This window comes from Pristiophorus japonicus, chromosome 17 (assembly GCF_044704955.1).
Source record: "Pristiophorus japonicus isolate sPriJap1 chromosome 17, sPriJap1.hap1, whole genome shotgun sequence".
In the NCBI taxonomy this organism is placed as follows: Eukaryota; Metazoa; Chordata; class Chondrichthyes; family Pristiophoridae; genus Pristiophorus; species Pristiophorus japonicus.
This window is the reverse complement of record NC_091993.1, coordinates 25,780,348-25,793,846: the sequence shown is the minus strand read 5'-3', so window position 1 is coordinate 25,793,846 and position 13,499 is coordinate 25,780,348. Positions and strand designations below refer to the sequence as shown.

Here is a 13,499-nt window from a genome sequence, read left to right as displayed (position 1 = left end):
TGTGCTCACGCCTCTGGAGTGGGACTTGGAGCCACAACCTTCTGACTCAGAGGCGAGGGTGCTATCCACTGAGCCACGGCTGGCACGATAGTAACTGGGACGCAGTGTGGGTGTCGTCTTACTTCCCAAACCAGCCGGCCTTCTGGCTTTCTGAGTAATTTTGCTGACGGGTGGAATTTTTTCGGCTGCTGATGGCCCAGTATCTGGAGAAAACTCTATGGAGCCGATTTTCAGCAAGGACTCCGCCCGCCCAAGTGCCGCCCAAAGTGCTGCCGATGGCCGCCGAGATACCGGACGGTACTTTGGGCGGGATAGTCATGGCCGAGGTCCCTCGAAGGTCGGCGAGCGACAAATGGACGACGTACGCCGCCAATCTGGGCGGCAGCGGGCGGGAGCTCTCATTCTCGGCGGCAGAGGCGCTTGCCGCCCAAGTGTCGCTGAGGATGGGGTCGGGCCCACGGAGGGTCGAAGACCTGAAGGAGAAAAAAACAACAGCAAAAATAAATACCCGAAGACCTTCAAGGGACCCCATGGAGGGAAGTCGCTGTTTGGAAAAAAAAAAGTATTAAAATGTTCACTTACTTTTTTTTTTCAGGTTCTTTCTACTTACCGTCGGGGACAGACCAGCCTCCAGCCGGCGGTCCAGCCCCGTTCTGCCGCCGACTCCCGCCCGCAGGAACCTGGGAGCTCGGCGGGCGGGAGCTCCGTTGCGCCACTCGGCCGTCCGCTGACGTCAGCGGGCGCTTCCCGGCGGCTCTCCCCTCCCGCCCGCTCCAGGCCGCCCCCAAAGTGGCGCTGGGCGGATCTCCAGGAGGAATGTCGGTGGCGGTGGGCAGCAGCGGGCGGTGAGGTGCTGAAAATCGGCCCCTTACGATTGTAAAGCAGGTGAAAGCCTACTTCTCTTTAACCAGTTAACTGCTCTGCTTGGAGCAAGCTGCGGACTGCCTGTCTGCACTGGACCAGCAGCAGTCTTGTGCTGTGGGTTTTTTTTCCCTCCTGGTCTGCTGGGAATTGAGCGGAGGCTGGATTCCAACGCATTTCAGTTTGATTAGTTTTAATTGAGGGGATGAAGCTTTGTTTGCATTCACAGCAGCAAGGGGGAGGTCAAACTTGAGGTAAAAATCCAGTCAGGAGTAAGTCTCCTGCCTGTGCTGGTGCGACCCACTGAGCCACATAGCATTGACAGCGGGTTCACAGCAAAGTGACAGAGTTGTTTGGTCTTAATGGGTGGGGAGACAGACGGGGTTACATTCTTGGGTTAGGGAGGGGGAAACTAGCTGCCAGGGTTCCTGGTCGGGCTCACGCCTGCTGGAAAGGGCACTTGCCTGGACGGATCCCACGGCACTGTTTCGAAGAAGAGCGGGGGGTGGGGGGGGGGGGGGGCGCGGTCGTTGGCCCCGGTGTCCTGCCAATGTTCGCCCCTTGGCCAACATCAACAAAAAGGCAGATGTTCTGCCCGCACGATTGTGGGATCTTGCAGTGCGCACGATGCGAGAGCGGCCGCCCATCAAAAGTGACTTCATCGTCCACATGCCCGACACGAGACTCCCTGAGCAAGCGCTCTACTCGGAACTCCCACACGGCAGGCGAGCCCCAGCTGTGCAGAGGAATCGTTTCAAGGACACCCTCAAAGCCTCCTTGATAAAGTGCAACATTCCCACCGGCACCTGGGAGTCTCTGGCCCAAGACCGCCCTAAGTGGAGGAAGTGCATCCGGGAGGGCGCTGAGCACCTCGAGTCTCATCGCCGAGAGCATGCAGAAATCAAGCGCAGGCAGCGGAAGGAGTTTGCGGCAAACCAGACTCCCCACCCACCCTTTCCTTCAACGTCTGTCTGTCCCACCTGCGACAGAGACTGTAATTTCCGTATTGGACTATTCAGTCACCTGGGAGCTCACTTTTAGAGTGGAAGCAAGTCTTCCTCGATTTCGAGGGACTGCCGATGATGATGATTGGCTGTAAAGCGCTTTGGGAAGTCCCGAGTTCGAGAAAGGCGCTACAGAAATGCAAGTTCTTTCTTTCATGTGGGTGGAGTCTGGATCCGCTTCCATTATTATGCTCCTTATAGTGGAATAGTCCGCTGATACCCGTTGTCTGGGATCACTCGTGTGGAATGGCCACTTGGGTGTGTAGCCGAAGGCAGCCATTGTACAATTGCCTCTGTCTGTACCTTGTTATTGAACCAGCTAATATACGATAAATAAATCAGGCTTTTCCTCTTGTAGCAAGTAGCACACTTGACCCTGGGGTATCACTTTGCAGCACTTCCCCTGATAACAATTTGCATTGAATCATTTTCATGATATAATCAAGATAACTCCTCGGTGCCGTATTAAAGGGCGCCTGAGAATCTCCTGATTGCTGGCTGGCAGTTGCAATACAGGCAAATGGAGGCGATAAATGTCTTGCTAATTATCCCCATGGCAATCACATGCGCTATACGCGAAGGTTTATGGATGCTCTGAGTCAATTAGTAAATGTCCTACACCAGCCTGTTTACATCAAGTACAGGACATCTCGGTCTAGGTTCTCACCAAAGCTGCATTATAGCTTCGTAAATATAATTAAAACACCGAAGACTTCAACGCATAAGGCCGCTGTAATCACAACAACAAGTATTTATATAGCGCCTTTAACGTCCTTGTAATGTATTTGCTTCATGGGTTCTTTGCTTAAGAATTCATAGCAACACATTGCTATTAAGAACCAGTTGGTTTATCATCAAAAGGTTCTACAATCACACGACACATTACCGGTTCATCCACCGGGCTCATCACAACCTGCCTCATTGTGGGTCCCCCGAATCCAACTGGCTGGGGTTTTATTGAGTCTTGTGGACATCACGTGACTGGCTAAGCCACTCACAAGAGGTAACGAAGGCGTGGATGAGGGCTTCAGCAGCGGATGAGCTGAGGCAGGGGCGGAGACGGGCGATGTTACAGAGGCAACACATTGCTGTTAAAAACTCGTTGGTTTATTAGCAAAGGTTTAACAATCATACTACACATTACCAGTTCATCCACTGGGCTCACAACTGCATACCTCGTCGTGGATGACCGAGACCCAACTGGCTGGGGTTTTATTGAGTCTTGTGAACATCACGTGACTGGCTAAGCCACTCACAATGCAACAGCTCTACAAGCCTGTGAGCATACTCACAGATGCATACATTAGACTATACAGAAAGAGTGTCGGGTTAGCAAAGTAGTGATCCGTGAGATTATCTGCAAGTTGCTACAAATAGGCTAAAGGATGTCGATGACATGTGCTGCCCTTTGTGGCATTAAAGCTAGTTCTAATCAAAGCTCGTTAGAAAGCACTCTGGCAGCCAACAAATGAAATGTTGTTTACTGTAAATAATTCAGGAAAAATCCATACAAGCAGAATATACAGCCGATTTATTGGAAACAAACAGTGGCCAGCCGCATTTAAAGGAGCCACCCACCTTTGTAGAGCGAGTCTTTCTCAACTGAGATTTGACTGCATACATAGAATGTACAGCACAGAAACAGACCATTCAGCCCAACTGGTCCGTGTCGATATTTCATCATCATCATCATAGGCAGTCCCTCGAAATCGAGGAAGACTTGCTTCCACTCTAAAAGTGAGTTCTCAGGTGACTGAACAGTCCAATACGGGAATTACAGTCTCTGTCACAGGTGGAACAGACAGTGGTTGAAGGAAAGGATAGGTGGGGAGTCTGATTTGCCGCATGCTCCTTCCTCCTGCATGCTCTCTTGTTTTCTGCATGCTCTCGGCGACGAGACTCGAGGTACTCAGCGCCCTCCCAGATGCTTTTCCTCTACTTAGGGCGGTCTTGGGCCAGGGACTCCCAGATGTCGGTGGGGATGTTGCACTTTATCAGGGAAGCTTTGAGGGTGTCCTTGTAACGTTTCCTCTGCCCACCTTTGGTTCATTTGCCATGAAGGAGTTCCAAGTAGAGCGCTTGCTTTGGGAGTCTCGTGTCTGGCATGCGAACAATGTGGCCTGCCCAGCAGAGATGATCAAGTGTGGTCAGTGCTTCAATGCTGGGGATGTTGGCCTGGGTGAGGACGCTAACGTTGGTGCGTCTGTCCTCCCAGGGGATTTGTAGGATCTTGCGGAGACATCGTTGGTAGTATTTCTCCAGCGCCTTGAGATGTCTACTGTACATGGTCCATGTCTCTCAGCCATACAGGAGGGCTGGTATGTCGGTGTTTATGCTCCACATCACCCCCCCTCTTACTTGGTCTCATCCTATCAGCATAGCTGAAGCTAAGTTGAGTGAATTTCTGCTTTTCCGTCAGTATCAAACTATTGTCTTCGTCTTGCCCTGCAGGTACTTCCTCTGGAACCTCCTGGCCCTCTCCTACACCCTGGATTTTTGGAATGAAGCTTACACATGGCCTCTCCTCGTTTACATGCTGTCAAGCTGCATCTACCCATTCACCTCAAGTTGCGCCCACACCTTTAGCTCGATGTCCACCCGAGCCAGACATATCTGCTTCTTCTTCGACTATGGAGCTCTCAGCCTCTACAGTCTAGGTACAAATGACTATGTTGATTCCCGCTGAATGAATAACTGAGCTGTCATTGTGGGGAGGGAGGGGTTGGATATCCCCTGAGTTTCCCCCACTGCCCTGTCGTAACTTTGGCGGAACTTCAGCAGAAAACCCGCTAGAATGTGCATAAACAGGGTCAACGTTGGGTGCGGTAGCATAGTGGTTATGTGACTGGACCAGTAGTCCAGAGGCCTGGACGCATGATCTGGAAACGCGAGTTCAAATCCCACCACGGCAGCTGGGGAATTTAAAATCAGTTAATTAATAAAATGGCTAGTATCAGTAACGGTGACCATGAAACTACCGGTTGTCGTAAAAACCCATCTGGTTCACTAATATCCTTTAGGGAAGGAAATCTGCCGCCCTTACCCGGTCTGGCCTATATGTGACTCCAGTCCCACAGCAAAGTGGTTGATGCTTAACCGTACCTCTGAAACTCAGTTGTACCAAACTGTTACAAAGAAGGTAACAGCACTGTGGGAGCACCTTCCCCACACGGACTGCAGCAGTTCAAGAAGGCGGCTCACCGCCACCTTCTTGAGAGCAATTAGGGATGGGCAATAAATGCCAGCGACACCCGTGAATTAATTGTTTTTTAAACTTCTGACGAAGTTACAGTGATGCAGCAGGAGACACTCTGAGGAAATTCTCCCCCCCCCCCTCAATTAATTGTGCCGATGAAACGCATCTGACAATTTTGCGTTTTTGCATTGTTTCCCTCCCCCCCTCAGGCTCCGCCACCGTCTATGCAGCCTACATCATGCCTGACCAATGGATCAACAGCATCTTCCACAAGTGGTTTGTCCCTGCTGCCGTCTTCAACACTGTTGTTTGCACTGGTCTGTCGTGCTATTCCAGGTAAGGCCGGGTTAGCAGAGCGCCGCACTGTGCTTGCAGCCGCTGTGGTGCAATCTGAGGAAACCGGTTCAGCATTTGGTTGGCTGGACTAGCCTCGTGCTGCTCGCCGACAGGGTGGTAACGGAGTTAGATGCAGGACCTTTGCATCGAGTGCCTGAATCAAAACTTGAAAACATACCAGAATGTTATGAAAGCGGCTGGTAAAATGCCTCGCTGTGATCCTCAGTGCACTGTGACCCTGATCCTATTTATACTGTTCACTTAATGACTCTGATCCCTTAATTAGGGTCAGTGTAATTGATTCCAGTTACCACTACCTTCTTGAGGGCAATTTGGGATGGGCAATAAATGCTGACCTTACCAGCGACGCCACATCCTTTGAACGAATAAAAATAAATGACACTGACCCCTAGTTACACTCTGACCCCTAGTTACACCGTGACCCCCTAGTTACACTCTGACCCCTAGTTACATTGTGACCCCTAGTTGCACTGTAACCCCTAGTTGCACTGTGACCCCACATTACTCTGAGACCCCTAGTTAGACTCTGACCCCGAGTTACATCTGACCCCTAATTACGCTCTGACCCCTAGTTACACTCTGACCCCTAGTTACACTGGGGTACATTTCTGCTGTGGTTCTCCCAATTACCCTCCATAACTGCAACAGAATTCGTGGGCAAATGGCATCAATGGCAAGAGATTGGGAGAATCCCGGCGGAAATTCCAGGCGACAGTGACCCTGATGACACTGTGGTCATTGGCCTGTCACTGATTCGTATTACAACAACAACAACTTGTAGTTATATAGCGCCTTTAACGTGATGAAACGTCCCAAGTTGCTTCACAGGAATATTGTGAGACAGCAAATTTGACACCGAGCCGCACAAAGAGAAATTAGGGCAGGTGCCCAAAATCTTGGTCAAAGAGGTAGGTTTTAAGGAGCATCTTGAAGGGGGAAAGAGAGGTAGAGATGCGGAGAGGTTTAGGGAGGGAGTTCCAGAGATGAAGGCACGGCCACCGATGGTTGAGCGATTACAATCAGGGATGCTCAAGAGGGCAGAATTAGAGGAGCGCAGACATCTCTGGGGGGTTGTGGGGCTGGAGGAGATTACAGAGATAGGGAGGGGCGAGGCCATGGAGGGATTTGAAAACAAGGATGAGAATTTTGAAATCGAGGCGTTGCTTAACCAGGAGCCAATGTAGATCAGCGAGCACGGGGGGGGTTTTGGGTGAGCGAGACTTGATGCGAGTTAGGACACGGGCAGCCGAGTTTTGGATCACCTCTAGTTTACAAACTTGATTACTGATTTGATATCTAGTCTGCCCAAGGTAGGATTCCCAGGGGGGCATTCTCCTGATTTCCTGCCTCAGGTTCAGCGGGAGATCGGCCATTTCTCTGAGGCTTACGCCATTCTTCCAACTGGTTAAAACTGGAAATGGGGAGATCTGCCAATGAATTCTACCCTCCTGCATCTATTGGACTCAAAGTCAGCCTCTCAGTCCATCCAGGCTACTCAATTATTTCTTCAACTATGGCAGCATTTTTATTGTCTTAATCTTAATTCCTCCATCATTTCTTCTAATCACTAATACCCTCACTTGCTAAATAAATACCCATTGCCCTTGTAAATACCAGTTGGTTTTAGGTTGATGGCTCTCTCTCTCTGTTTCCCATTCTCGCACCTCATTGCGTGAAGAGATTTCTCCTGAATTCACTTTCAACTGTCTTGTTTCTAATTTTAAGAAAGAGACTCACATTTCTATTGCACCTTTCACGACCTCGGGAAGTCTCAAAGTCCTTTACAGCCAATGAAGTACTTTTCTTTGAAATGTAGTCACTTTTGTAATGTAGCAGCCAATTTGCGCACAGCAATGAAATAATGACAAGATAATCTGTTTTTGTTGTGTTGATTGAGGGATAAATATTGGTCAGGACACCGGGGAGAACTCCCCTGCTCTTCTTCGAAATGGTGCCATGCAATCTTTTACATCCACCTGAGAGAGCAGACGGGGCCTCGGTTTAACGTCTCATCCGAAAGAGGGCACCTCCGACAGTGCAGCACTTCCTCAGCATTCCACAGGGAGTCTCAGCCTAGATTTATGTGCTCAAGTCTCTGGAGTGGGACTTAAACCCACACCCTTCTGACTCAGAGGCGAGGGTGCTGCCCACTGAGCCACGGATGACACTCAAAGAGAACAGTGAGTTAGTTGCTACACATTAACTTTGGGGTTGTGTCCTTCCCCCCACCCCCCCCGAGTCATCGTGGAAACAATGGTAGCCATGACGAATGTTGTTGAGATGGTAACATTCGTGTTCTATAAAATGGCTCGCTGCTGCTCTCCTGCTCCGTCTGCAATTAGCGGGACAAAGACTTAAACAGCCTCCCACCAGCGCGTCTCAAATCTAGAAAGCCATTTTGGACCGTCGCCGAAGCCCTTCAGCGATCTCCCCTCTGTCTCGCTGACCGGTGGCGAAATGCTTGGAAGAACTGCGACATACGGAATGGATTCCTTACCGAGTACCTCACAGTACAACCTGAAGGATCAAACCTTCCTCGCAAACATCATCATCATAGGCAGTCACTCGAAATCAAGACTTGCTTCTACTCTAAAAATGAGTTCTTAGGTGACTGAACAGTCCAATACAGATTACAGTCTCTGGCACATGTGGGACAGACAGTGGTTGAAGGAAAGGGTGGGTGGGGAGTCTGGTTTGCCGCACGCTCCTTCCGCTGCCTGCGCTTGATTTCTGCATGCTCTCGGCGATGAGACTCGAGGTGCTCAGCGCCCTCCCGGATGCTCTTCCTCCACTTAGGGCAGTCTTAGGCCAGGGACTCCCAGGTGTCAGTGGGGATGTTGCATTTTTATCAGGGAGGCTTTGAGGGTGTAATTATGATGTTTCCTCAGCCCACCTGGGGCTCGCTTGCCATGTAGGAGTTCCGAGTAGAGCGCTTGCTTTAGGAGTCTTGTGTCAGGCATGCAAACTATGTGGCCTGCCCAACGGAGCTGGTCGAGTGCGGTCAGTGCTTCACTGCTGGGGATGTTGGCCTGGTCGAGGACGCTAACGTTGGTGCGTCTGTCCTCCCAGGGGATCCCCTAGGAGGACAGATGCACCAACCATCAAGCGCCTCAGAACTGGTCACGGTCGATGCTGCCACCTTCTCCATTGGCGGAAGATGAAATCCTCCCCATCATGTGACTGTGGAGCTCCTAATCAGACCCTGGAGCACATCATTGAGCACTGCCCCCAGAGGGAACTCACAGGCAGCCTACAAGATATCCACGCTGTTACACCGGAAGCTTTGGCCAGGATATCCGATTTAAATATTGACGTTTGATTTGCTTTGCTGCTACCGTATGGAAGAAAGAAGGCGGTAAAAGGTTCATGTCGCAGGCACCAGTCAGCATTAGCCGACCCTTGTTACCAAATTGTTCCACATTGTCCGCATGCCCGACGCAAGACTCCTTAAGCAAGCGCTCTACTCGGAACTCCTACACGGCAAGCGAGCCCCAGGTGGGCAGAGGAAACGTTTCAAGGACACCCTCAAAGCCTCCTTGATAAAATGCAATATCCCCACCGGCAGCTGGGAATCCCTGGCCAAAGACCACCCTAATTGGAGGATGTGCATCTGGGAGGGCGCTGAGCACCTCGAGTCTCATCGCCGAGAGCGTGCAGAAATCAAGCGCAGGCAGCGGAAGGAGCGTGCGGCAAACCAGACTCCCCACCCACCCTTTCCTTCAACCACTGTCTGTCCCATCTGTGACAGGGACTGTGGTTCCCATATTGGACTGTACAGCCACCTGAGAACTCACTTTTAGAGTGGAAGCAAGTCTTCCTCGATTTCGAGGGACTGCCTATGATGTTACCAAATGTATTAGTATCTAAAACCGTGGTAGACACTCTCGTCTCAGCGGCCCCTTCCTCCTTTTGCTTCTCTTTTACTTCTTTGCTGATAGCTCTGACTTTGGCTGAGGGAGAGGTCCTCCGGCCCCCTGACAACCCTTCCCATATCTCACCCGTTCTTCTCGTGTCAGCCAGGAGCATTGGCGAGCCACTGGACCCAGGGTTGCCAACTCTCCAGGATTGCCCTGGAGTTTCCAGCAATGAGCAAAACCCGTGAGAATAATGACAGGGGCTTTACAGAAAATGTCTGCACCTATTTCGTTTCCTTTGAACACGTTGGTTTATTAGTTATACAAATATCGGATTTGGGGAACAAAAGGCTGTTTTTGACGGAAAGTCATCCAATCAGGTAATGAAGAGTCTGTTGGGCTTTCCGATTGGCAGGCACGTACCTGGCGGTCAATGGCGACGGGGCAGTTGGAGGGAGGATTGATGACACCTCCAGGAATACAAGCAGTCAGAGTTGGCACCCCTTCCTTACCTCGCTTGGCCTCTCCTTCCTCTCGCAGTCTACGACCCAAACGTGGTGTCACCTGGCCAGAGCTTCTGAATTATCTGGTCCTCTCGCCTCCAAAGATGGTGGGTGTCCTGCACTGTGAGCCTTCACCCGGTTTGTCAGGGTTACAAATGGGCCACGGGTAAAGAAAGACTTGCATTTCTGTAGCGCCTTTCACGACTACCGGATGCCTCAAACCACTTTACAGCCAATGAAGTACTTTAGGGGTGCAGTCACTGTTGCGATGTGGGAAACACGGTAGGCAATTTGCGCACAGCAAGCACCCACCAACAGCAATGTGATAATGTATTAGGGATAAATATTGGCCTCAGGACACCGGGGATAACTCTCATGCCCTTCATCATATTAGTGCCATGTGATCACCCGAGAGGGCAGACAGGGTCTTGGTTTAACATCTCATCCGAAAAACAGCACCTCCGACAGTGCAGCACTCCACTCAAGTGTCAGCCTCAATTTAGGTGCTCAAGTCTCTGGAGTGGGACTTGAACCCACAACCTTCTGACTCAGACGCGAGTGTGCTGCTCACTGAGCCACAGCTGACACTGTAGCACAACAGACCTCAGTTCTCCAGTTTGTACTTGTGAGCTATAGCTTCACAACACACTGATTATTCCATCCAGTGACTCACTTTGACATTGCCTAGAGCATACAGCACAGAAACAGACCGTTCGACCGTACCAGTCTTTGCCAGTGTTACTGCTTCACATGCGTCTCCTCCCTCCCTTGTGTGACCTTCTAGTCCTCTCTCCCTCACCCGCTTTTCGAGCTTTCCCCTTAAATGAGATGATTACTCTCCGGTAATTACATTACTCTAATCGCCGTGCGCACTGAACGTGTACAGCTCAGTCTCTGCAGCTATTATTGTGAATTTATATTTTTTAATTTAAAAATTCTGTTTAGGAAATATTGTGGAAGGAATGAATTAAGCCAGATGGCTGGGCTGCGGCTGATTACGAGACAATAATTCAATTGCTGGGTTCAGATGGTCCCCACAAACTGTTTTTTTTTGTGGTTGATGGCGCAATTAGAAGGCCGAGACTAAGTTCGCTGGTTACTCGCTCACACCCACCCATTATGCTGCCAGTGTCTCACTCTCTCTCTCGCTCTGTCTCTCGCTCTGTCTCTCGTCTTGCCAAGCCAAGTTCTTTTAGGCGGAACCTGCCCCGAGGCAAAATTCCGTGGCATCACCAGTGGCAACAGGAAAAATAAGCAGGCAGGCTTAATGGTGCGCTTGTGCAAAGAGGGCCAACCGCGGACCTTGCTGATAGCTGGGGGAAAGATGGCTCAGGCCAGTCGGCAAGAGGACTGCGAAGCTACCCTGTAGCACCAGGTTGGGATCCTCCATCAGACAGAGAAACATAGAAACATAGAAAATAGGAGCAGTAGTAGGCCATTCGGCCCTTCGAGTCTGCACTGCCATTCAATATGATCATGGCTGATCCTCTATCTCAACACCATGGCCCCAAGTTTCCACACGCGGCGAATAAGGCGCCCCTCAGAGCTGGGCGCCTAAAAAAAACCTCCATATTCTCCACCTCCCTGCAGGTCCTCTGGCCCTCGGCGCAGCGCAGCACGAGCTGTGGGGGGGCGGAGCCAGGTCCCTGCGCTGAAAACAGTGCCGGGACCTCTGCACATGCGCGCTACAGTGGGTGCGCATGTTCAGTAGCAGTAGCTCCAGGCGCCCGAAACTGTGTGGGAGGGGCCCGAAGCACGCAGCCCCTGGCCGAATGGCCTCACTGGGGCTGCGGGAATAAGGCTCCTCCCACGGCCAGCTCCTGTTTCTTCCCGACCCGACTCGACTCCCGCTTCCCGCCTCCGGACTGGGCCCGACACCCACTCCTCCCCCCCGCCCCCGGACAGGACCCGACACCCGCCCCCCCCCCCCCGGAACCCGACATCCGCTCCGCCCCCCGCCCCCGGACCGGACCCGACACCCGCTCCCCCCCCCCCCCCCGCCCGGACCTGACACCCACTCCCCCCCCCTGCCCCCGGACCCGACACCCGCTCCCCCCCCTCCCCCCAGACTGGACCCAACCCGACACCCGCGCCCCCCCCCCCCCCCGCCCCCGGACCAGACCGGACCCGACACCTGCTCCCCCCCCACCCCTGGACCGGACCTGACACCTGCTCCCCACCCCCCCCCACCCCCGGACCGGACCCGACACCCGCTCCCCACCCCCCCCGCCCGGACCTGACACCCACTCTCCCCCCCTCCGCCCCCGGACCCGACACCCGCTCCCCCCCCCCCCCAGACTGGACCCAACCCGACACCCGTGCCCCCCCCCCCCCCCGCCCCAGACCGGACCCGACACCCGTTCCCCCCCCGCCCCCCCAGACTGGATCCGACCTGACCTCCCTCTCCCTCCCTCCCTCCACTCCCTCCCACCGACCCGAACCGAACCGACCTCCCTCCCACCACCCCCCCGACCCGACCCAACGCCACCTACCTGTAAATCTGGTGCTGGGGACGGGCCCTGCCCGAAGTCTCGGGCCCGGCCCATTCAGCCTCTCTCCCCCTTCTCCTTCCCCCCCCCCCCCCCCCAAGCTCCCGGTGCTGCAGTCGGTAAGTAGAAAATGTTTTATTTATTGATTTAAAAAAAAAATTATTTCTTATTAATTTTTTTTGATTGATTTATTGGTTGATTTATTGATGTATTTATCATTTATTATTGATGATGGCTCTTTATTTGTAAAACTGAAGTGTTTAATGTTTGTAAACTTCCCTTTAAACAACCCCCCCCCCCACCATTCCCTACGCCTGATTTGTAACCTGCGCCTGATTTTTTAAAGTGTAGACAAGGTTTTTTCAAGCATACAAAAATCTTCACTTGCTCCATTCTAAGTTAGTTTGGAGTACGTTTTCACTGTGGAAACTTTCAAATCAGGCGTCAGTGACCGGACATGCCCCCTTTTGAAAAAAAATTCTGTTCCAAAGTGAAACTGTTCTACCTGACTAGAACTGCAGAAAACTAAATGTGGAGAATTCCGATTTCTAAGATACTCCATTCTACACCAGTTGCTCCTAAAAAATCAGGAGCAAATCATGTGGAAACTTGGGGCCCATATTCCCATTTTTTCCCCATATCCCATGATGTCTTTTGTTTCTAGAAATCTATCTATCTCCCTCTTAAATATATTCAGTGACTTGGCCTCCACAGCCTTCTGTGGTAGAGAATTCCACAGATTCACCAACCTCTGAGTGAAAAAATTTCTCCTCATCTCAGCCCTAAATTTCCTACTCCATATCCTGAGACTGTGACCCCTTGTTCTAGACTTCCCAGCCAGGGGAAACATCCTCCCCTCATCCAGTCTATCCAACCCAGTCAGAATTTTATACGTTTCAATGAGATCCCCTCTCATTCTTCTAAACTCCAGTGAATACAGGCCTAGTCGACTCAATCACTCCTCATACGACAGTCCTGCCATCCCAGGAATCAGTCCAGTGAACCTTCGTTGCACTCCCTCTATGGCAAGTCACAGAGAATTCACAGCACAGAAACCGTCCATTCAGCCCCACTGGTGTTTATACTCCACACGAGCCCCCTGTGTCAATGGCAGTCAATGGCTCAGTGGACAGCACCCTCGCTCCTGAGTTAGAAGGTCGTGGGTTCAAGTCCCACTCCAGGGACTTGAACACATAAAATCTAGGCTGACACTCCAGTGCAGTGCTGAGGGAGTG

At 51.8% G+C, this 13,499-nt stretch overlaps 1 protein-coding gene across 4 annotated transcripts in view; it reads left to right on the top strand.

Moving 5' to 3' along the window:
- LOC139227617 (membrane progestin receptor gamma-B-like) overlaps positions 1 to 13,499 on the top strand; it is a 109,287-nt gene that overhangs the window by 74,215 nt on the left and 21,573 nt on the right. For all 4 annotated transcript variants that reach the window (XM_070858500.1, XM_070858497.1, XM_070858499.1 and 1 more), the window contains 2 exons: positions 4,317 to 4,522; positions 5,271 to 5,397. In XM_070858500.1, coding sequence (XP_070714601.1) covers positions 4,317 to 4,522; positions 5,271 to 5,397 — 333 coding nt within the window. The remainder of the gene's footprint in view (positions 1 to 4,316; positions 4,523 to 5,270; positions 5,398 to 13,499) is intronic.